General features: G+C 41.6%; 1 protein-coding gene across 3 annotated transcripts in view; it reads right to left on the bottom strand.

Moving 5' to 3' along the window:
• Positions 1-25,139, bottom strand: part of THSD4 (thrombospondin type 1 domain containing 4) — a 147,264-nt gene that overhangs the window by 26,579 nt on the left and 95,546 nt on the right. For all 3 annotated transcript variants that reach the window (XM_087941658.1, XM_026709778.2, XM_087941659.1), the window contains 3 exons: positions 14,045-14,249; positions 1,194-1,369; positions 391-487 (listed from right to left, as the gene is read on the bottom strand). In XM_087941658.1, coding sequence (XP_087797784.1) covers positions 391-487; positions 1,194-1,369; positions 14,045-14,249 — 478 coding nt within the window. The remainder of the gene's footprint in view (positions 1-390; positions 488-1,193; positions 1,370-14,044; positions 14,250-25,139) is intronic.

Genomic DNA, 25,139 nt, shown 5'->3' on the forward strand with positions numbered 1-25,139 from the left:
ATCGAGTTTGTGGTACCCTAAAAGCAACAATGACAAGTGTGATGTCTATGGAGATTCTCCGTCATCCAAGTCATGGTTGTCCCGAAGGGGCTTTTTCAAAAAGAACTGGACTTTGTTTTTCATTGAAGACATTTTGCTTCTCGTCCAAGAAGCTTCTCCGGTTCTGATTCAACTGGAAAAAAGCTTCAGAACTAAAGAAGCTTCTTGGATGAGAAGTGAAATGTCTCCAAGAAAAAAAAAAAAACAAAGCCCAGTGGGACAAATGTGATATTTTCTTTTTAAAGATAGTTTTACGGGATGCATCAAAGAAAACCCTTTGCTGCCATTAAAAGGATGGGAAAATGCCTTAAGAAGTCCCTGCAAATCAAGACAAAGTGAAAATCGTCTTACCTGGCCGTCTGTGAAGAGGCACCTGGGAACTGATAGTGTTGGGACCTGGAATAATGTACTCATAATGTATACCTGGATTGGGCTGTTGATGAATCATCTGTGAAAGGAAGAAAAGCCTCACATTCATTGAGTTGACTCCAACGCACGAACCCAGGTAGACCAGATCAGGAAACCAACTCCACAAAAAGATGTAAACTACAGGTAAATCTCATTTAGCAACCACAGTTAGGACTGGGCACTTGGTTGTTAAGCAAAACAGACATTCTTATCCCTGGTGGTGATCTTAAGGACATTAACTCCATTAAAAAAAATGTAGCTTTATTCATCTTCACATTTTTCTGCCCCCTTCTCAAGTCCAGAGATAGGAAGCACATAGGTTTAGTAAATAAAATAAAATAAAATAAACAAATGTACCCATCAAGAGACTAGGAGTCAGAACTGCCACTAAGTTACATTTAGGAAGTTCCATGCTTTTCCATCCTGACTTCACTCTACTGTATTTCACTTGATCTTTAGTAAACTATAACTTTCTTAACAAATGGAGTTAAGGATCGTTCTTGCTTAAAGGTTCAAGTTGAGACAAGTCTGACCCTACATTATAAATGAATAAACACACACACACACACACACACACACATACCTGCCCAGGTCTCTGACTTCCTTCTCAACATATCCAAATGAAAAATTAACCTAGAAAACGATTTTATCCATGAGTAAATGATTTCCTAACTTCTAATGGTTGAGGATGGTTTCTCTAGTTCAATAAAGAAACAAAATTATTATCTGAAATCTTTGACTCTTACATAGACATCCAAGATTTCATTGGTTGGGCCATCTGCTAAAAAGGATTCCCCAGCAGTACTTGAGATCTCGTTGGGCCGTTTATAGACAAACATTGTTCCTCCTCCTTCGTATCTCCCAGGTCGATCAATTGCCCAATTCCCATTGATAATGGCACGTCCTGATCGACTCCGTAGTGCTGTAGGAACAACGAGAAGAAAATATGAATGAAAGTAAAGAATTAAAGAAAGCAATAATTAAAAGCAAGGTGGACAGTTACAGTGGTGATGAGCGTCCCATCGGGAGACCTGGAAGAGCAAATTAGTAATAGACCATCATGGAGAAAATCCATCTCTGTGGTTGTGAGGATTCAACAATAACATAATCGTGAGCCACAATCTTTCAGGTAGAGTGGATGCTTGAATTTAGTAAGAGTAACCTTTCAAGTATCTGCTTGTTGTCCTTAATACTACTATCATCTCTTGTGAACTGTCCATGGTACTGACTTTACCATTCCTACTGTTTTTAGTTCTACCTTCTTCTGTCCTACAAGACTAGATCCAACTATTTCTTGGATGGAAGGTGCTTATAAGGATAGGCAAATGGTTTTGCCCAGTATCTCAAATCTTTCCTTCTATAAATGGTTCCGCTTAACTTTGCACATCTTTACACATTTCCCCAGGAAGCTTCTTATCATGATAGGAGCTTATGGATCTCATAAGGTATGCATTTCTTGATGAGTCATTGATGAATTTTCTCCTTTTCAGCACCAGAACTTCCGATGGTGCTGAGACAGCTACATATATGGACCATGGATGATCCTTCCATCATTGTCGTAGCTGAACCAGGAATCAGAAAAAGAGAAAATAGAAGCACAACTATAATGGGAAAAAGGTTATCTGGTACAACAGTTACTATGCAAGGAAAGTGTTTTGAGTCCAACACTTATCACCTCTCAGTAAAACTATAAATATTTGTGCTTGAAGGTCTCAAAAGTTTTTCTCAATTAATCTTTCTAAGGCCACATTCCCTTAAACGGAATCACTTCTTAGTGGAAGTTGAAATAAATCTTTGGGCGTTTCTGGTGATAAACCCAATCACTGGAAGATAAGATCATGAACAAAAGCTCTCTTCTATAGACTTCAATCCGACGTGGGGAAAACAGCATCTTTCATCTGTAGGAAAAACCCATAGCTGAATTTCTTATTTCTCCTAATTTTGTTAGGAAAGGAGGAATCGCATATTGTCCAAGGCAGGGATTATCACCAGCAAATTGCCAGTTATATTCAGTGCAGTGGCAAGCTTTTAAAATTGATGCTAGATATGTAGCGGCGGGTATATGCTTGTATATGGAGCTAGGATTCAAAAGTTAATAATGAAATTTTGCAGAGATATTCTGTATCTGAAAGCCAGAACACACATCAACATCTGGTTGTGTAGTCATCACAGATTAAGCTTGTCAATAGCAATCAGCAAATTGTTCTCTTCAAATATTTGGACCTGAAGTTCATTTGAGACAGACTTCACGGGCAGAAATAGCCGATGAGAAGATCCCCATATTTCATCTGAAACAAAATTACCTCTAGATAACTTTTCACCTCCCATCTTTAATTCTCCTTTTGAGATCTCCCTGCATCGTTCAGCCTGCAACTTACCCTTCACTTACGAGGCTTACAAAATTCATTCCATCTGAATTACAAGATGACGTTTCCCAGAAAAGCAGATCTTGATACATAAAGTAGTACGAACAATCTTGAACTGTGCAATCTCGGAATCGTGCAAACCATGGTATTCCCGCGCGAGTCTCTATGGAAGCCCCAAATTGGACTTAGTTAAAAAGCACGATAGGAAGGTTATTGATGCCTTTAAACTTTGAACTTGGAGAAGACTGCTGAAAATACTATGGACAGCCAAGGAAATCAATTCCCCACCTTTGCTCTGGCTCGGTTTTAAATCCTCTGAGCCACACAGAAAAATAGGTGATGAGAGTGAAATATTTTACAATTAATAGAATAATGACTGCAGGGGCACATCGTTCCTTCACTGTTAGTCACTCTCTCCCAGCACTGTCTTCCTGCCTTTAGGCTAAAATATTCTTGCTTATTTGGGCAAATATATTTGTTTATCTGTTTGTTTGGTTTTTTAGATTGAAAAACCTCACCATTTCTTAAACCGCCATTGCATTCTGCATTGTGTTGTATACTGGCTGTGTTGTATTGTGCATTTTGGGGGAATATGGAGACATTTAACTTGGACTCAAACCATAAACCCCAAACCAAGACGCAATCTGACCATGACCCCAACATTCTTCAACTTACACACAGAGATAGGGGTCCGTTTCCCCACCGCAATATCTGCACTTTTCAGATTGTGCAATTTGGAGATTGCACAAAAGAAGTGCTTGCGATACGGAGACAAATAAGGTGTTGAAAGCTTGGCAAGGCAGGGGCAGCAAATGCCACAGAGAAGGGCTTTGTCCCTGAGTAGATTAAATTATCATCAGATTCTTTCTTGTTGCTTAAACACTGGCTTTCCAAAGAGCAAACCAGCAGGACATTTCTGAAAACTTACACTTCATCACCAATGCTTGGAAAACCAGCTGATTTCTTGAGAAAGGCAGTGTCTGCATTGTTTGGAAATGGGCTTTAGAGAGAGAGAAAGACATTTTTTTTTTATTCCCTTTATGAATGGGAAGCTGCCAAAGAGAGAGGAGGGGGAGTGATATTTGAACAGCATGAGAACTATTCAAGGGGTAGACCATTGTCCATCTGGGACATTGAGTGATAAAACTGCTAAACCCTGCAAGATGGAGAATTCCCATTTCACACTGTTCAAATGAAAACCCTTGATGAGTTTTTACGCCGGGGAGAAGGGGAAATGTTGAACAATGTAGTCTCTTTTCCCTGTAAAATCAGTAGCTATGCTGGAGGGGGAAAAAAATGGGCTGAATTTCCAAATTGTGAATCAGAATTGCAAATGAGGAAAGAGACAGGTTAACTACTTAGAATAGGGCCAGCTCTCTTCCAAAGAGAGTTAGCCAAGGAATTCAGTAAACCCCCCACCCTAACTTTCTGCAATATTGGTGTTAATAAAGGCAAATAATTCTTGACTTACGACCACAATGGGAATCAGAATTTCCTTTGCTAAGCAAGGCTGTTATAAGTGAGTTGTCCTGATTTTATTTTATGAAAGTTCACCAGACTCTCTGGTCCGGACCTTCATTTCCACCCGAAAAATTGCTTGCTACATATTTGTTACAGAAGAAGACGATAATTTAAACCTGCTCCGAAATCCCTGAACTGTTTTGTTGACTCAGCTCCACCCTTTCCTCTTCAAAGAACTCTCGGTCCCCTCCTGACAACACCTGATTCCTGAGCATCAGGAAACGCATGGAAAGGCACCCCGACATAAAAACAATGGAAGGGAAGAGGACATCTTTTTCAGGAAGGCTCCTAAGCAGATGGAAGCATATGAATGTAATTTCTGATTTGGTCACTTAATCCAGCTAAATTCACGAGCTGTGCTGGGACCAAGGGAATTGGCTGATGCCTCTCCAACTTGAAAACATGTTCTGGAGTTTTATGAAAGTCGTTAAAAATATTTGCAATATTTGTTTCCCTGAATGGAATGCAATACATTATTGGGACCTGGGAGTTTCTTCTGAGAGCTGTTTGAGAGAACCAACTCCAAAATGGGATGATGGTCTTCTTGGAAAATGTACAACGGACCAACCCAGGAAAAAAAAAAATGAATCTGGATGAGGTATTATCCAAAATCCAAGAATGAGGATGAAGGAAAAGAAGACGAGATACGTCTTATGGGAAACGTGGAGGTGGCATTACTCAAGAAGGAGGAGGAAGAGAAGACAACTGGTTGAGCCAACATCGACACATCGCCGTATCTTAGGTCAATCCTTGCATCCTCAAAGAAAAAGCAGGGATACCTCCCCCTACCTACATGTGAAGGCCGAGGGAGGTATCACTTGTATACCTTCTTCCTTCCAGGTTCTGCAGATGTTCTGAGGACCACAGTTCAACCCAGATGGAGGACACCAGACGGGAAGGCTGTCCCTGAACATCGCTGAAGTTTCAGGTTGTCTACAAGATATCATGGACCGGAAGGAGGCCACAGGGATCATCAAAAAAAAAAAAGCTAACTGGAAACGAGTCAGTGGACTCAACGGCTGCATTTAGGCGAAGCCAAACGGTCAAATCCAATTAAATGCAGCTCTATTTTTAAACTGTAATCAAGCCTTTCAAAAAAAAATAAAAAAGCTAACGGGAAGATTTACTAATTGAAGTCTTTATCCCTAGGATGCAATATTACTTCTCCTGCAAGGTTTCTTGAAAGGGGAGTGGAGAAGTCTCTAAATCTCGAATCAGTCGCGTTGCCTTGTTACATAATTCAAGGGAAGAGCTTAAGAAATTCAAAAGAAGGATTACGATGGGTTGTTGTTTTTTAATTGAGAATGTGAGGAGTCACAGTAAGGCTGGACACAGTCAAAGTGGGACTTAGCATACAAATGAAGAATCAAGTTGGCGCATCCATGATGCCCTCGGAAAGTTTCTTCTAACCGCTTGCCAAATTGCAGAATCAGAGAAACTGGATTTATTATTATTATTCCTTCAGGGTAGTTTTTTTTTTTTAAACTATTCCTGATCTGTACAGGAATTATATCAAGTTTCCAGGTTCAGGAATTGGCTGGTGAAAACCAGAGGTGGTATTCAGCTGGTTGTGACCTGTTCTGGAGAACCAGTAGCAGAAATTTTGAGTAGTTGGGAGATCCAGCCAATCCCACCTCTGACTGGCTCCGCCAACCCCATCTATTCTCTGCCTCCAGAGTCCCAGCTGATCGGCCGGGTCTTCTTTGGTTGCCCTGCCCAGGAGAATGGAGCTGGAAAGCAGGTTAGTGAGCCGGGGAGGGAATGGGATTTTGCAGTACCCTTCCCCTGCCACGCCCACCAAGTCATGCCCACCAAGCCATAGAACCCACAGAACCGGTAATAAAAAAATTTGAATCTCACCACTGGTGAAAACCTCAATAATACAAATGTTGCTTCCAGTATTTAGAATTCCTTCAAAGTTTTGAGAGCTATAAAGTTTCTCCCATGTCCCACATCTGGACCATAAACTTGTTTTCCTTCTCCACGGATCTCCACTGTCTCCAGATCTATTATTTGGACTCTAATCTGAGTATAGCTTGCCATATTCTTAAGAGACTGGATTTAGTCCACTGATTCTCAGCAGAACCATAGCGCGGTGCCAGATCACAGTGGTTTGAAATAGGTTTGCTGATCTTCAGGTCTCAATCAAGGCTCAAATGACCAGACTCAAAGTGTCCTACTTCAGAGACATTAAGTGAAGATAGAAAAGGCTGTAATACTGGGAAGTACTGAAAGAAAGAGAAGAAGGGGATGACCATTAGCCAGATGGATGGACAGTAGTGATGGATGAAAGAGCTGATGGACTAGGTTGGGGCAATGAGAAAATCACTTATTGGGTTTAGAACTGACAGTGACTCAATGGTACGGACAATTATCAATCAATCAATTGTAGACCACGTCTTCAGAGCCCACAAGCAAACTCACTAATGTATCCCCTTCCTCCCAACGCAATATCTAAGCTGCTTCCTGTATGAAGCATTGCTCTCATCCCGCTATTTATTGATCAGTAATCAGGACAGATGGCTTCCAGCCCTGGATCTTGACATCAAAACAAACACAGGCTAGTGTTTTGTCAAGACTCAAGTCAATATTAATTGTAGGGTTCAGATTTCTTTGGGAGAGTTTTAACCTGACTGTGGTTTTCAATCGCTTTTGAGCTTGGCACAAGATGCCCTGAATTCCATCACATTAATAGTAAAAATGAGATCGATTGTTTTTGCAAAGAAAGGCTGGGCCTTTTGCATGCTTTTATTGAACATTTCAGCCCTTTCTGGTAATTATAAGCGTGGAATTTCTCAGACTGAGAGAACAAAACCAGCCATGTTCTGTTGTAGAAGCAACGGCTGAAACAGGGAGAGGTTAAAATTACCAACTAATAGCCTGCGTGATTAAAGGTTGCAAGGGGACAAAAAGGAGTTGCAGAAAACTGATCTTTTAATCATGTTGGCAGTTTCTGAAGAAGCACGATAAGGGAAAGAATGGTGAATAAAATTTGAGACGGCCCAAGCTGGGTTTTTAAACTGTTTTTCTCCCCAGAAACTCGGGAAACCGTCTTTGTCTTTAACTGACCTCTCTAAGCCAATATTGTAAGTTTGTTGGCAGACGTTCTCCAATTATGTGTTACAGGAAGAAGGCACAGAAAGAAATCCATGTTCACAGTTTAGAAACATCCCCGTTTCCCACATAACCCAAATCTGATTTCGATTAAGAGAGCTGATATGAATTAAGAAATCTCAGAGAAATCTGAGATGAATTAAGAATCTTGCTGGATCAAATCAACACTGTCCACCCTAATATTTTGGGATAAAATAAGAAAAGCACAGGCTCGGTGTTCACAATGCACGTTGGCTGCAGGAGTTAATTGCAATGCTACATACGCTCTGCCACAAACCAAAAATACAACTCCTGTTTCTTTTTGCCCAAATACATTCTTCACCCAGCAGAAATAACTTTAGCTTGCGCATCAATCATGTGCACTTGAGTCATATTTTTTTTTTGCACTCGCAGTGGGACTCCATAGCACTGGGAACAAGTGACGAAGCTTGGTTTGGCTCCCTATTTGAGCTTTATTGCTACAAAAAAACAAACAAACCAGGGGATCAAGAATGGAATCTCGTAGATCAACAATGAAGTTTCTCTAGTTAAGGCACCGATGAAGATTCGCTCAAAACTTTGGTGAAACTTATAACTAGCCTTCTAATTTCCGTTTTTGTTCAACAAACGAATAGAGGATGGAGGGAAATGGTTTTGACCCACAACACCTAACTAGGCTGGGCCTTTCAGATCCAAACTGAAAGAGTTTGATGGGACAAAGTATTGAAGATGACCCTTCGTTGGGCAATTTGATCTCTTTGTCCTTTCAGAATAATAAGTTGGAAGGGACCTTGGGGGTTTTAACAGAATAACAGACTTGGAAGGAACCTTGTAGATCATCTAGTCCAACCCTCCCACCCAAGTGGGAGACCCTACACCATTTCTGACAGATGGCAGTCCAGTCTCTTCTTGAAAGCTCCCACAAGTTCCAAAGGCAACTTCTGTTCCATGGATTGATGGTTCTCAACTGTCAGAAAATTTCTCCTTATTTCCAGGTTGAATCTCTCCTTGTTCAGTTTCCATCCATTATTCCTTGTCTGGCCTTCAAAGGTGCTTTAGAAAATAGCTTGACCCCCTTCCTCCTCTCTGGGGCAGCCCCTCAAATATTGGAAGACTGCTATCCTGTCTCCCCTGATTATTTTAGTCCCGCATCCTGTTCCAACAGAAAACCCTAAACCTTTTTCCTCCACCGCTCTTTGACTTTGAGGTGTCCTACATATCCAGTTGCCAGCCCTTCCACTTTTCCAGGTTTTGAGAACTTTCATTTAACTTTTGCATGCGTGCAACATCCTACAACAAACCAATACCCTGATAACTTTACATACATATACATGAGAGCTGATTGATCAAAATGTATGAGGGTTGTGAGTAGCAGGTCCACCATGGCCAAGAAAGAAACCTGAAGCTCTGTGATGTTTTCCAACTAAACAGCCAATCAAAGATCTTCCCTCCAAGGACAAGTGCACTATTTTGTTGGAATGTGTTCCTTTGCGTGCTTGCTTGCACACAACTATAGATTTGTGTTCAAAGGTTTCGTTCTGCTTTTATTCATCGTTTCTTTCAAGGTGACATTTCAAGGGAAATATTTCAGAATGGAGAAGGAAGACAGGGATAAACATGACAAAGTGTTAAGCAGATGTCAGCTGAAAGAGTTAATCGCAGTGCGACGCAGGCTCTCACACAAGACAGAAATATAACTCTAGGCTTTTTCCAAATGCATTCTTTACACAGCAGAAATAACTTTCGCTTGCACATTAATCAAATTTGTGGGCTTTTTCCCACAATCATTTTAATGCCGACTCCTTAGCGTGTACTAAGCAAATAATTCTTCCAAATACCAAACTTAGCTCATGCCTCAATAGGACTCAACCAAAAATATTAATAGCTTTTCACACCATTCTTTTCCTTGTTTTTTTTTTCTTCTCTCAACAGCAGTAGTTTTTTTTTTTTTTTTTTGAAAAAACCACAATTTCTGCATTTAAAAGTAGACATTCTATTTATCTACAGCACAAACTATAGTACAGTATGTTACAAAGAGAGCCAGTTTGGTTAAAGGCACCTAGTTAGAAACCAGGAGATGCAGGGGGTTTCTTGTTCTTCCTCGGGCACAAATTCGGCTGAATGCCCTGGGCCAGTGACAGCCTCATATTTATTTGTTTGATAAAAAGTATCCCACTTTTTGGCGTTTTACGAATAACTCAAGGCAGCGAACATATCCAACACACCTTTCTCCTTTGGTTTTCCTCACAACAACGACAATCCTGTGAAGTGGGTTGGGCTGAGAGAGTAAAGAACCAAAGTCACCCAACTGGCTTTCTTTCACACCTAAGGTGGGATCTGAACTCACAAAAAGAAATCTATGTATATCGGGGCAGTGGGATTTTCCTGATTCTTTCGTGGTTTTTTTTTAGCAGCTTTAGGGGGGTAATCACGAGGGGTTCATTGTTTCTCAGAAAGCTGTGGGTCTTCTGCTGTGGGTTTGGGGGTGATGGCTCTTGGAATCCTTATTAGTCTGAAAATTCGGTAAGGAGACCATGTTATCCTTTAGGGACGCCAATCTGCTCTTCAGAAGTGGCCGTCTCTGGTTCAGTGGGATATGTATTTAGATGCAACCCGAGAACCAGAATGGCGGAATGTCTACCTCAAGGAACTGGGTAATGCCTCCTCTAGCCCTGTTGTCTAGCCTCTTTCTCCACTATTATGCCTTCCAGATGTGAGGGATTTTATCACCCCGAATCCCCAGCCAGCGTCAAAGAGGTTGGGCGAGGCAACTTTGAGATCTTCAACCACAAATGTCTGCTCCACGGAGCCATCAATCCATGTCCCTCCCTTATCTTGCACTCTCTGACTGTCTTTATCAAAACCAATGTTGTTTTAAATAATGTCATCCCTGCTGCGCTAAACCTCAAGCGGGGAGATTTATTAGCCAGATCAGAATCCAGCACATAAAGTGAGATGCTTTCTGCCAAGCTGGGTCCATTTCTCTTTTCTCCCGAGCTGTTATGCTGTTGAAGAGTTCCAGATCTAGGAGGAGGCCCCGAACTATTCAAGGCAAGGCCCCAACGATGAAGGCCGGGCCCAGAAATCTCGTACAAACTTCAGCGAAAGGGTCTCTGAACTCATCACATTTTTTTTTTTTTGCACAACTATGCAAAACCTCTCCCTTTGCATCTTCAGCCAAATGTCATGAGCAGTTGTGTTTCTGAAAGGAGTCTCAGGTCCCAAAGGGAGAGGCAACCCACAATTGTATTCTGCAAATGGGCCCTCCTCCACCCACAGAGATATGCATCCATGTACAAACAGCACAGGTTCTTCCTAAAGGTTGCAGCTAGATCACACTGATCACACTGGGGAATCAGATCTTATGATCAATATTTTTATTTTCCTAGGTCAAACGTGCATTTTTCTTTCATTTGTCCTAAGTGCAAGGATTCTTCCTGTTGTCTCATCTCTCTTGAAGCTCTTGAGTTGTCTAAAGCAAACTTACTGCCAGAAGTAGACAAGTTACTATCATAAACAGTATAAACCAACCACATGTTCAAGTCAAGAGGTCTTATACCATTCTGGTCAAATGCTTGTCACCTCCAGTGATGGAGCAACCACAGCTCCAGGAGGCAAGCTGTCCCGTTGAATAATTGTTCTTAGTGTCAAGAAATTTCTCCTTACTTTGAGGTTGGATCTCTCTTTAAGAAGCTTCCACCCTTAACTTTTTTTCCCTGCCCTCCGGTGCTTTAGAGAATAAGGGAATCTCCTCTTCTCCATGACAGCCCCTCAAGTACTAGAAGACAGCTACCGTGTCTCCACCATCCTTCTCTTTGATAAGAACAGCATCTTGTAAAGACCAATGAATGATTAAAAATATGGCTCTCAAACCTATCTAAGACTCAACCACAAAAGATATCCCAAAACATCTGTTGATGCCAATTGTGCGTTAGTGTCTCAAGTTTGCTTTGTGAAGTATGTTTTCTTCCAAAACAATTGAAAATACTCCAAAGAGTAAGATGCCTAAAGCTAAGCTTTTTTTTTAAAAAAAAGCATTTTTATCTCCTTTTGACAGATGGGGAAAGATTTAATTTTGGGTGAAAAAGAACAATCCTTGTTGTTAGTTTTATGATCTATTTCAAATGAATGAAGCATTGATCGGATAGCTGAAATGATGTTGTCTCAGGTGCTGAATAATCAACCCCTTGCTTTTGGACAACAAAATGTGTTGGCTAAGTTACCACATGCAGGAACACATCTTATATCCCCTGCCTTTGGTGGAGATGAGTCTTTGAACACACCAAGCCAAAGCTAACCATACAGTCTCCAAATTGAGCATTGAGATCAAACAAACCACAAGGTCCCAAACCGATTCAAGTAACACATCCAATCCACTGCTGAACCTAGTAAGACACACAACTGACTTTAATGTTACATTTAGAAAAACAATAACACCCAAATCACAGTATTCCTTCTGCTTTTTCAATGAACTGGCATCAGAAATCTGCCCAACACATGACACGCCACAAGAGAAAGCAATACATACACGACACAATGCAGCAGATGTATATAGTCCATAAATGATTCAACGGTTGAATTGGTTCTGCCTCCCTAGAATTTTAATCTGTTATTTCATGTCCTGCACTCTGTCAGTGTTCCAGTGAAACTCCCTATTCCATTCAGCACTCAGAAACAAAGTTTATCTAAGTAAGAATTTATTGAAGAAGTCATACTGGCACATCTGAGAAAAACCCGAATCTGAGAGTTTTGGGTTTTCACTTCCCAACTGAAATTCACAAAACCATCCCCTGCACCCACCCGTCTTTCCCATGGTCCAATCACCCGTTGTCCCAACTGGAGACATTCCTCCAGTCACTCCTTTCCAGGTGCAGAGTAACTTGTCCTTGACTTTATGGGAAGAAGGTTGTTATGTCTAAACTTCCACCACTCCGTGAAATCCTCCCTCCCAAATTCCCAGGCACTAAGATGTGGCAGTGTGGAAGCTTCTAAGTCAGGGGTGTCCAACCTTGGCAATTTTAAGACTTGTGGACTTCAACTTCAGCTTTGCTGGCTGAGGAATTCTGGGAGTTGGAAGTCCACAAGTCTTAAAGTTGCCAAGGTTGGACACCCCTGTTCTAAGTAAAATATGGCTTCCAAAGCTGACACACTCTGGGATAACCAAGAGCAGATCACGATATCCCTTCAGACAATTGACAAATGTGATTATATCAAGGCTATACCTACCCTTAACTAGGTAGAAGATTACTAGTTGGCCCAAAAGAAGAAGAAGAATCTTTCCCTAGCTAAAGATTTTGAGAACAAGCTCTGAACTAGAAGGAATTAAAAGTTTGGGAACTTGTAAAAAGGTGAGGGTGGGATATTTCCTTCTTAGGAGTTGCCTTGAATTGAATGTACCGTGCCATTTTCATGGGGCAGAATAATAGCAACATTCCTGTTCTAAAAATGAATCGCACTCCTTGGCCTGCCTGGGAAGAAAACCCACAAGCCGTTTCCCAGGGTTTGTTCAATCCCCAGAGCTTCACAGCTTGGCTAGTACCAACGTTTGGTAGATGTAGCCTGAAGACCTGTCTGCACCAAATCAATCTCCCAGGGCTGAAGTTTCCCAAAGCTGCTGCTTCGTCCCGCTAGCTACCATTTCGCTTACATCAGAAGCGTCTTTCCTGTTTTCGTATATGGCCGTCTAGGGAGCAATGATGACATCTATATTTTGGACAAAGTAGATGAAAACAGGAGTGGTAGAGCGACGAAGGAGAGTGATGCAAAGAGGTCCACTTTGGGGTTCAATCATACTATCGCAAAAGTCAGATCAAAATAATGCTTTGTTAAGAAGAAGGAGGAGGAGGAGGAGGAAGAGGAGGAGGAGAAGGAGGAGAGGAAGAGCAGGAGGAGAAGGAGGAAGAAGATGGTATGACCAAAGAGAACCAATTGGACAGATAACTTTTTAGGTCCTCCACTTCTGGTTCATCTCATGTATTAACTCATACCTCCCCTGGCATGTCACCTAACGTTCCTTACAAAGCCTATTATTGTTTTCGAGCACTCAATGGTTCAATTTCCACCAGTGGAAGAGGATAAGTGATCTCATGAGCTTTCTTTTGACCGGCGTCCTTTCTAGGAAGAAGCAATCTTCCAAGAAGCTTTCATTCAACAATGTTCCAAGGAACACTCTTCTCAAACCAACATAGGCTGACTCTCTTTTTTGCTTTTATGCCGCTTCCTCCTCCTCCTCCTCCTCCTCCTCCTCCTCCTCCTCCTCCTCCTCCTCCTCCTCCTCCTCCTCCTCCTCCTCCTCCTCCTCCTCTTCCTCCTCCTCCTCCTTCTTAACAAAACATTATTTTGATATGACTTTTGTGATAGTATGATTGAACTCCAAAGTTGACCTCTTTGCATCACTCTCCTTCGTCACTCTACCACTCCTGTTTTCATCTACTTTGTCCAAAATATTTTCATCTACTTCGTCCAAAACATTATTCTCTATCTGGTTTCTTCCAAATCACTTGGGACCTACCACACCCAGGGATCCTGAAGGCTGAATAGGGAATTCTGGCATCCGCAGGACCAACAGATCACTCAACTAGAAGAAGATGTCTTTGGGCAGAGGTGGACCGACTTACCTAAGTAATTGTTGCTCTTGGACATCTCAGTGATGTTGATTTTGGTGGCCCCTTCTGGAATTTCGACTATTTTATGGTAGCCAAGGTTGGTCAGGCTGTGCTTGAAGACTCCCGAGATGACCCTGCAGGCTGTGTTGTCTCCTCCGCAGATTCCACATTTGTCCACCACCTTATCGGAACCCAAGTAGTCATCGCAGCCAATACTCTGTCACGGGAAAGGAAAGAGAACCAAGTGGTCAATATAGGGACGGCATCAGAACCGGGTTTCAAGAAAGCAGAGTAAAACTCAGTGAAGACCCATCTCCAACTCGGAACATATTTTTGTATTTCTGCATTTCAGAAGTGAGGATAAATTACTGTAGATCGACCTTTCTCAAAGTATGGTCTGAGGATCTCTGAGGACACCAACGTGATTTGTCAGCCTATGTGGAAACAATAATCCCACCAAACACTTGCAGGAAGCAGTAGTGGCAGTGAAGGGTGTCGATTTAAAATTTTAATATAATAAATATTGTTAAACTAGCTCGATACCGGTGATTCACTAACGAAACTATGTGGTCAGGTTTAGTTTTTGGGGAGGAAAATAAGGGGGTGGGGGCGGAATTCTGCCTACCAGCATCCAATGGTATTCATCTGGCTAGTGTCCCATCAGTGTGTAAGAGAGTTGAGGGCTGTTTGGAAACTGAAACAGTATTTGCTGTGTGAGCAAGAAGGAGACAGCAAGGAGCCTGGGCGTGGCTTAGCTCAACTGTTCTGTAGTAAAGCTGCTTGCTGCTGTGAAACTGAAACTAAAACTGAAAGTCCTCTGCTTGTGTTTTGCATTTGGAAGAGATTTCTTTTCAGGAGGGGAGCGGGAGTAGAACTCCTTAGCATCAGAGCGTGTTAATAATACTATTAATATACAAAATACTAATGGAATACGAAATTCTAAGAAAGGGATTTAAAAAAAAAATCCTTTCTTAGTGAGCCCCTAGAAGCCAAGAGGAACATATGTGCCAAATTTCAAATTTGTAGGCTTTACGGTTCTGGGGATTTTGTGATGATGCGTGAGGGGTCTTTCGCTTTTATATATATATATAGAAGATAGAACAGAAGAAGATAGATTTAAGAACCATCATGGTATGAAGGCTTCTTCTCCATGGATCTCCAAAAATGTTGGAAGCTCTTAAAGATGTAACCAGTCTCAGCATCAGATAATCACAACCAGGGTAAAGAGAAGCCCTTTTTACACTTACCATGCTTATCTCGGGAGATGCGAAGAAATTACAGATCAAAGATTTTCTACTGTAAACAAAGAGAAAAATGCCTCTGGCTCCAAACCCCAATCTCTTCCCCATTCACTGCTGGTGGTTGGTAAATTGGAATTGACATATTGGGGGTTGACAATGCTGTCCTGCTTTGCCTTAATGGTTGTTTGGTTTGAGCTTTCATTTTGTTTTTATTGTTGTTTAATTTAGTATTATAGTGCTTAATATTATATTTTGTAAACTGCCCAGAGTCCACTGGGGAGGGTAGCTATATTAGATCTGTCAAGTCAAGTCAAGTCGAGTCAAGTCAAGTCAAGTCAAGCCAAGCCAAGCCAAGCCAACTCAACTCAACTCAACTCAACTCAACTCAAGGCAAGCCAAGCCAAGCCAAGCCAAGCCAAGCCAAGCCAAGCCAAGCCTAGTCTACTAATGCAACACAACACAACACAACTAACACCAAGCCTAGTCTACTAATGCAACACAACACAACACAACACAATGGTGCTTTTGTTAACGATTCCGTCACTTGAAAGTTCTTTAAAAAGTCTTTCCCAATGAAATCCAATGAAATTACAAGTGGGCCAATTTATTCCCCAAACCAAGGCAGACTTTCTTTACTCCCCCTTTTCTAAGCAATGGAATTCACTAAGTTGTCATCACTTCTTTGGAAAGGAGCTTCTGGGTTCTACTGACAAAATAATAAATTCTGGTGTGACAACCATTCAGCCAGACGTTGGTACACTGTAGAAACCCTTTATTCTGCTGCCTTACTAGGGGCTTTCTCTTCCAAAGGCCAGAAGTAGATATTTATAACTCTGATGAGTTATGGCACATTGGCCAGACAACTGTAATTGGTCCAAAACTGAATATCACTGGACTTGGGACTTTGGCCAAAACAATTTTAGGGGTGAAAAATAAAGCAATTTTTCTGGCATGTTATTTTTATTTTTTTGTGTGTTTTTTTTTGTCGATGTGTGTTGTAGCTGCTTCAAGCAGCTCAACACTTAGGAATGTTTCTGAGAACGGTGAAAAAACTCAGCCCACAGCACAATGGAGAAGCTGATCGGGTTCATGATGGATGACAGAATGGGTTGCCTGTTTTCCTCCATTTTTCATGGGGATATATTGGGACCAGATGATATGATAGGGGAAGGACAGGAAGAAGGCCTGGGGTGGGGCGGGGGGAGGATGTAGGCCAAGATGGAAAGAGGAGATGATTTTCCATCAAGGATTTGGGAGAGATAGATTAAAGCCGCCTCTTTTTTCGGCAAGGCATTATCTCTCAAGCTGGATCTTCTCTTCCAGCTGGGAGAAGACTTCAAAGGAGTGAGTCTCATCACTTTCCTTCCAAACAAAAGACTCCTCTTCCAGATTAGGGCATTCTTGGTATCTAGGAATAACGGAATATCATAGTTGGAAGGGAGCTTGGAAATCTTTTAATCCAACCACCTGCTCAGGCAGGACACACTATACCATTCAGAACAAATGATTGTCCGATCTCTTAAAAACCTCTCCTATTTTCCTAAGTTGGGCTGCGAGAGAGTGACTGGTTTAGAGTCACCCAGCTGGATTTCCTGGCCTGAGACAGGACTAGAATGCTGGATGCTCTGCTGTGGATAAGACGACGCTCCTGAGAGTCATCAACACAGCACAAAAAGTCATCGGTTGCTCTCTTTCTTCTTTGGAAGAGATGGTGAAGAGCAGACTCCTCTCTAGAGCACTAAAAATCTCCACAGACCTTTCTCATCCTGGACATTCATATTTCGAACAGTTATCATCAGGGAGGTGTGATAGCTGTCTTGAAATGAGGACCAATAGACTGAGAAACAGTTTCTTTGCCAAGGCAGGAATTGTCTTGAATCAAACAGGGCATTTGTGATTTAGCCCTATGTATATAGTGGCATTTTTAAACTATTTAACTTACTAAATGTTTTAGATAGGTTTTAGACTAGGGTGGTTGTTGTTTGCTGTTGTTGTTGCTGTTGTTGTTGCTGTTGATGTTGTTTGTTGTTGATGTTGTTTGTTGTTATTTGTTATTTGTTGTTGTTTGTTTGTTGTGGTTTGTTTGTTGTTTGTTGTTTCTTGTTTGTTGTTTCTTGTTGTTTCTTGTTGTTTCTTGTTTGTTTATTTGTTGTTTGTTTATTTGTTGTTTATTTATTTATTGTTGTTGTTTGTTGTTTGTTATTGTTTATTGCTGTTTGCTTCTTGTTGTTTGTTGTTGTTGTTGTTCAGAATATTAAATAGATGCATTGGAGAACAGTTTCCCACCCCTGCCATAAGAAAGGGGTCCTGTCCTTTTCTTATGGCATGGGGCCCACCAATGACATAAGCCCATTGCAGTTTGGTCTAGAAGTATATATTGGTATATTTTGTTTCCCATGTGGAGATTCAGAGAACAATAAACAAACGGGATTTATTGCATCAGGAGAAACCCTCGAATTCCAAGTTAATTTCAGAAAGTTATGCAGGTTCAATTAATGTTGGTTTTCAGTCTTCTGGTTTTTTTTTTTAGTTTTTTTTTTTTTGAGTTCCACGGCCCCTGGTGTCATGTTTATTCTGAATTTTGAAGGAAGGGGCTCCAGGAGGCCAAACAAAATGGGAAACGAGCCAGTTGAGGCTGAAGATTGGCTCAATTTTTGCTAAGGAATCTGAAAAGAAATATAATAATAACACCAATTTTTTGGGGGGTGGGGACGGACTTTTTGTATTTGCTCATTCAAGTGATTCCAGAGCAACTCTGGGAATCCTTTGGAAACTCATTAGGAACTTCTGAGTGAGACTAGCCGTCGTGAACGAGTTGTGTCCCCAATCAACAAGGGAGCTATTGGCCCTCCACGAAGTACATGGATGGATGAAAAATTAACCCCAACCCCCTGGAATTTGTGCCCCAAGATGCCTGTTCTGCACCCCCCCCTAGCAAAAATGAAAATTCAGAATGAAAGCCCAGACCAAGAATAAATAATAGCTTTCACTTATATGTTGGATAGAGGCAGAGATCTGAATACAGAATAACAGAGCTGCAAGGGACCTTGGAGGTCTTCTAGTCCAACCCCCTGCTCAGACAGGAAATCCTATACCATGTCAGGCAAATGGTTGTCAAATCTCCTCTTAAAATCTTCCAGTGTTGAACCCCCAGAACTTCTGGAGGCTAGTTGGTTAATTGTCTTCACTGTTAGAAAATTTTATCCTTAGTTCCAGGTTGGATCTCTCCTTGATCAGTTTCCATCCATTATTGTGTAGCCTTCGGGTGCTTTGGGGAATAGTTTGAACCCCTCTTCTTTGGGGCAGCCCCTCAGATATCGGAATACTGCTTTCATGTCACCCCCTGGTCCTTCTCTTCTTCATCACTTCAGTTCAGAAACCCAGGTGGGCAGGAGAGAAGGGAATTCAGAGAAGCATCACATCTGGACGAGAAGAAAAATAGCTTCGCTGCTTCCTCCGTCCCTTTATTCCTGGGTATTAAATCACTCTCAGAAAAGCCAAGCTGCAGACAGTTACACAAAGAGCAGAAATGCCCTTCCACTGAGTTTAAAAACACGACTTACATAACTCATAACATTTGATCTCCTCGTTTCCTACGGAGCCTCCAAGGCTGGCGCTGTGGATGGATTCTGCAACAGATAAAGACGAGTTGTGGTGTTCTTAGAGCAAACAAAAAAGCGCATTTCCAGCCTCTAAATGGGAACCAGAAAAAAATATTTTTGGTAACCACAACGGCGAAGAACGCATTGTTGCATGCTGGTAAACAGCAAAGTCCCGCTGGCTTCGCACACTAGGACAAGCCATGATCGAACGACGGTTTGTGGCTTTGTGGTTTGAGGCTTTTACGACGGTTGTGAGCTGCCCCAAGTTGCGTTTTTAAGACGGGCAGCCCGACAAATCTTTTCAAACAAATAAATGATCCAGAGAAAGAGTAAGCCAAAAATAAGGATGACCAAATATATTGGGTTTATTAGGCTATTGTACCCTTAAACTAATCCAGATTTAAGGACAAATTGACAGCGGGCTGCAAAACCCAGTGAGCGGATGATTTTTGTGGTGCCAAAACTTCATCGGGTGGAACATAAGAAAGACACAACTCCCGACTCTTTCCACTGCAAAGCATAAATAATCTGCAGCGAATTATCTGGAATTACACTCCCCCACCCCGCTCCCTCATAACCAACATATCTTCCTGGAACTAAGTAAGGGCTACAGAGTCAAACATGCTTTGCCAAAAACCCCAGCGCACATCAGATGTCGGTTCGTCCATTCCTTGGCTGTGAGCTACGTTCCCACAAACACATTTTAAAAGATGCATGACTCCTCTCCGGGGACAGCTATATTTCAATTCTTCAAAGAAGCACAGAGGCTCACCCAAAGTTTCGGGAACGGCGCAGCTTTGTGTGTGTGTGTGTGTGTGTGTGTGTTACAGTTCCACCGAGATCCTGCCTTTTCAGCTTTTTCTTTATATATCTCCTTGTCCATCTCTTCCCAAAACTTAGCAGCCACCTCCAGGCGTCCGATAGAAGAAGAGGAGAGGTGGGGGGGGCTGGACTTGAAGTTGGAAAGTCACACGCTGGGAATTTTGGGGACAGGACGCTGGCCACCTGATGCCCTGTTCCCGAAGACTTTCACACGGAAGTCTCCTGCTGACTTTCATCCTCGGGGCCTGCAAATTAGCACTTCGGCCATTGTTTCCTTTGAATGCTGCAGGAGAAGACAGGAAGTGATGGCTCCCCAAACTGCCATGGGGGTGATTCATAGAAACCGAGTCAGAAGAGCGGGCACATGTCATGCTGGGCACAGTGGAACAAGCCCTTTCAAAAGAGACCCACAAGTCGTAGTGTAGGACGTTCCAGCCATAAACTTTGGAAGGCCCTGACATCTTTGTGCAAAGCTTTTGCTGAGGGATCCTGGGCCACTCGGTTCCCACATTGTGATTTCACACAATTGTTGTTCTCCTTTCCCAGAAGAGGGGCAGAGCTGCATAGACCTCGCTTTTGAGATTTTACCATCGATAAAATACAAGCGTCCTTGACTTATGACCACAATTGGGCCAGGGACTTTTTTCTCCCCCAATTTATCTATATACTAGCTGGATAGCCGTGCTTCGCTACGAAACTATGTGGTCGGGCTTAGTTTTGGGGGAGGAAACTAAGAAGAAGAAAAAAATTCTACCTCTGCCTACCAGCATCCATCAGTATTTGTCTGGCTAGCGTCCTGTCAGTGTGTGAGAGAGTTGAGGCCTGTTTGGGAACTGAAAGAGTATTTGCTGTGTGAGCAAGAAGGAGACAGCAAGGAGCCTGGGCGTGGCTTAGCTCAACTGTTCTGCAGTAAAGCTGCTTAGTGTTGCTGTGAAACCGAAACTCCTCTCCTCTGCTTGTGTTTTGCATTTGGAAGAATTTTATTTTTTTCAGGTGGGGAGGGGGAGTAGAAATAATAATAATAATAATAATAATAATAATAATAATAATAATAATAATAATAATATAGGAAATACTAATGCTCATTTCATAAAATCCTTTCTTAGCGAGCACCTAGAAGCCAAGAGGAAGATACGTGCCGAATTTCAAGTTTGTAGGCTTTACAGTTCTGGAGATGTTGTGAGTGAACAGCATACTATCTGGGTCAATTTGCTTACCTAATAATATTTTTCCAGTTCCTAGTTTCTACCTCCGTTATCCAACCATTGATAAAAGAAGTCCCCAGTTCAAAGATACTCAGAGTCTTCTTTTTCTTTTATCTTCAGTGTTAGTCTGTCCATTTCTGCACAATCTAATATTCTTTTTAAGAGAAAAAGAGCCGCACGGGTCTTGCTTTGAAGATTTCACCATCAGTAAAATACAACGAATGCTTGACTTACCTCCTCATCACGTCAACAAGAGATCTAAGTCCAGCCCAAATTCTGAATTCAAATTCTTGAATTCTGTTGACTCTGGTCTACCACCTGTTTGTTTTGACCGTTAGTAGTTCAGATTCTTGTAAAGAGAATAAGCTTGCAATAAACCTTTGTATTCATTTGAACCGCCTGGACTTCCTTGATTTTCTCATGCATCTTCAAGATGGGCTGGACTTCGATCTCTTGTGGGCACAAAGGGTCTCATTTGACCAGTCCCTCAGGCCCAACCTGGTCATCTCCTCCTACAGAATCTCTCTCTGAAAGCATGTTCAACAAGGAGGTTGGAAGCAGGAGGAGAAAGCATCTTCTGGTGTGAAGCCATAACATCCTAGCTTCTCTTCAGTGATTGGTGGCAAGAAGAAAGGTAGATGTTCTGCTATTGGAGTCCAATGTCAACGGTCCACCTCTACTTTAAGTTCAATTCCTCTTTGGAGGCCCAACTGCTTCTAAGTGAAGAAAGATAATTGGCTAATAATTATGGTGACCAGCATTTCCTCAGCTATGGAACAGGACACCTGAAGAAGCTTGCTTTGTTCTTACCTTTGTTTTTGACCCATTTGGAAATCGCTTTAAGTCTCCTAATCCATTCTCCCCAGCAAGAGTGAAGCCACCGTATTCACAAATGCTTCTGATCCCTAATTTCCCACCAAGTTCTTGAGAAAGTAAGGAATGGATCCAGGCACACTGTCTGGAACCACTTAAAGGAAAAGTAGAGTGTAAATGTCCTCCATAAATAATACGCTGAAGACCTTTGGAAAATGATCAAAAAAAGGGGGCTTCTTGGAGGTATTTCAAGACACAATTACTAGCCCTTGGAAAGGCAAACCAAACCGATGATCCAATCTTCTTGAGGATGTATCAGATCCATGGCTTTCTTCAGATGGAATGATGTGGCCTCCTGCCCTTGCGTTGCACAACCGCTTAATAAATAACTTGTGGGAATGGAGGCAGAAAGTCCAAAGATCTACCCACACTAATGGGAGGAGGAGGACCCTGTTCGAAACCTGAGTCATTCCCTCCTTTTCAGCTGCACCAGATGCCCATAATAACTTGGCAAAACAAAAAGCAACAAATTAAACTCAATTTTCTCCAGCACAGATTGGGACAAAAATGAGCAACCACAACAGAGCTTTAAGAATTAGAGGAGGATGACTATAAATTCATCGGGATTGCAGCTAAAAAAAATATATGGATTTTTGTTCTGCTTTGGGTTTTTTTTTTTGTATTTTGTTTTTTGTTTTTGCTTTCTCCTGACTTCAGAAAGAATTTATTTAGGCTTCCCAGTCTAATCTTCAGCAGGTACTCTATCTGGAGGTGTTTTTTTTAAAAAAAGAAATGCAACTTTTTATCTGTAGTGAAGGGGTTATAAACAATAAACATTTGAAGTTTTTCAGAATGTCCAGGCTGCTTGGAGAAATATATATTCAGAATTATGCGAAGGCTCATGGCTTAGAATAGAATAATAGAGTTGGAAGGGACCTTGGAGGTCTTCTAGTCCAACCCCCTGCCTAGGCAGGAAACCCTGCACCACTTCAGACAAATGGTTATCCATCATCTTCTTAAAAACTTCCAGTGTTGGAGCATTCACAACTTCTGGAGGCAAGTTGTTCCACTAGTTAATTGTTCTAACTGTCAGAAAATTTCTCTTTAATTCTAGGTTGCTTCTCTCCTTGAGTAGAAGGCTTATTGAAGGATTAGAACGTGCCATTCTTGAAAAATCTTTTGAAATTCAGAATAAGCTCAACATCCAATGTTGACCAACAGCAAATGTCTGCAAAAGTAATTCACCCCCTCTCTCCCTCACATTTACCCATCTACCACAAATCTTTGCTGTGAATCATCCCTCTCTAACACCTTCAGTTGTCATGAATGATGAATATACGGGGATTTTTTCCTCTATAGGATGCCAACAAAGTTGGAGCATTTAAATCAAGCAGATGTTGATGACAAGTTGGCCTTCACTCATCAAGGATTCTGTCTTAGTATTCAAGAGGGCATGCTCAAGTTTTTTTCCAAAATGGGAACCCCCAGAGAAGCTGTTTCTTCTATCTTCTATCATTGATCTATCAATCTATTGATCTATCGATCTATCTTTATCTCTCCATTCATCCATCCATCATGGTTGCCATCTATCCAGGAGAAATTTGGCCAACGAAGCTATGAATATTCCCAAATTCAGCAAGCTCCGCAAAATCACAGTAGATATAAATCTCTCCATTCAGTTGAAGGTAGACTCCCAGACTTGACCTCAAGTATGGATAGCCAGATGGTCTGGATTTGTCCCAATCTGGAACAAATCTCATTGAGTGATTGTCTATGTTTCATTTGAGCTACACTGTACTGAACCTCAGGGAACTTACTCCCAAATTAAAGAACAATGTGTTTATATAGGAAAACATTCGCGAAATGCTTTCTCCTTGGACAACTGGATGAAGCTCATGAATTTTGGAAGAGGTGCAGAAATGTAGAGAGATTCAGCCCCAGCAACCATCTCCGTCCCTTGTCTTGGGCAACGCACATTTGGCTTAAATAGATTGAACGTAACTCTATTTAAAGAAAAATACAAGCATCTGGGTGTGTATTGAAGAGTTTAATCCAAATTCACTGAATTCGGCTGAAAGATCGCCAACAGGTTTTTGAAAGAATCCTGAATTCTGATTTTCATGTGTTTCATATTATCCTAAAGTTTCACACTTCCAAGAATACCGGGGTCAGTGTTTTTCATCTTTAAAAAAAAAAAACCCTGCATTTCATTGTGTGTGTATGTATATGTGTCTACGTTTAAAGAAAAAAAAAAAAGGAAAGGATTTCAATTGCCCTCTTTAATTTCTTTCCATCTCTTTCTTTCAAAGGTTGAGAACTTAAATTGTTTTCATGCTACTCTACCCTATGACCACAATAAAGATTTGGTTGGACTTGATTTGAGTTAAATTGGCCCACTCTAGATTGCACATCAAAAGCTAACATCAGAGTTGAAATATTATTGATCTTCAAAATGATATCCTGCAACAAGAGAGAGAAAGGAAAGCTCCAGAAAAAATCAAGGGAAAAACTGCTATGGGTCACCGGTTAGGAACGCCAATTATTTAATTTATTTCCTATCCCTATCAGGATAATATTTGGGGGTATGATCTGGGGTAGAACACCATCTGAATGACATTTTTGGCCTTCCTTGGTTGGTGAGCTGGAAAAAGTTTTGATTATCTCAGAGGGTTTGAAGTTGGGTGACAGGCAAGATAGCCAGAAGTCAATCCCTAGAAGTTTTGAAGCACAGGGACTTTAAAATTATGGTGATGTGGTAGCCTCCTTGGATAGCAAAAGTTTTAGTTACATTTACAAGGGAAATGCACAATGGAAGATCCTGGAGCTATAGCTTCCTTGCAAACTGACACTGGACTACCAAGTCACACATTGAAGCAGAATTAGTGGCATGGAGGAACTTCATCCAAAGCGTGAATTTCTTGCCATTTCTTGTCAACCCAATGCCACACTATGAAAATGACCTCAACTTAAGAGCAGGGTTTTCCAACTTGGGCCACTTTTAACACCTGTGAACTTCAACTCCCAGAATTGCCCAGCCAAAGATGGAATTCTGGGAGTTGAAGCTCCCGGGTCTTAACCTTGTCACGGTTGGGAAACCCTGGCTTACAGCATACTTTCCATGGGATAATTTCTTAACATATGGTTGTGGTATTCCTGGGAATGCTCTCCAGCTTACATTAGCTATTTAGGCCATCACGGTTTCCTTGCTTAAGGCTGTAAAGATGTAAGCTTCCCAACCTCACATTGAAAATGTGCAGGGTGGCTTTTTAGGGCGTTCCAATATGTTTCACTTTCACTTAGAGCTGCCTCATCAGCTCTCTGGTATTGGAAACCCCCGAAGAAGACTTTGATCACATCTGTTCCTGGTCAAAGCTATGAAAGAAGCGAGTTGAGGGCGGCAGAAACAGAGTTAAGAAAAACTTTT

The sequence above is a fragment of the Pseudonaja textilis genome, chromosome 13 (assembly GCF_049901715.1).
Source record: "Pseudonaja textilis isolate UNSWEBS1 chromosome 13, rPseTex1.2, whole genome shotgun sequence".
In the NCBI taxonomy this organism is placed as follows: Eukaryota; Metazoa; Chordata; class Lepidosauria; order Squamata; family Elapidae; genus Pseudonaja; species Pseudonaja textilis.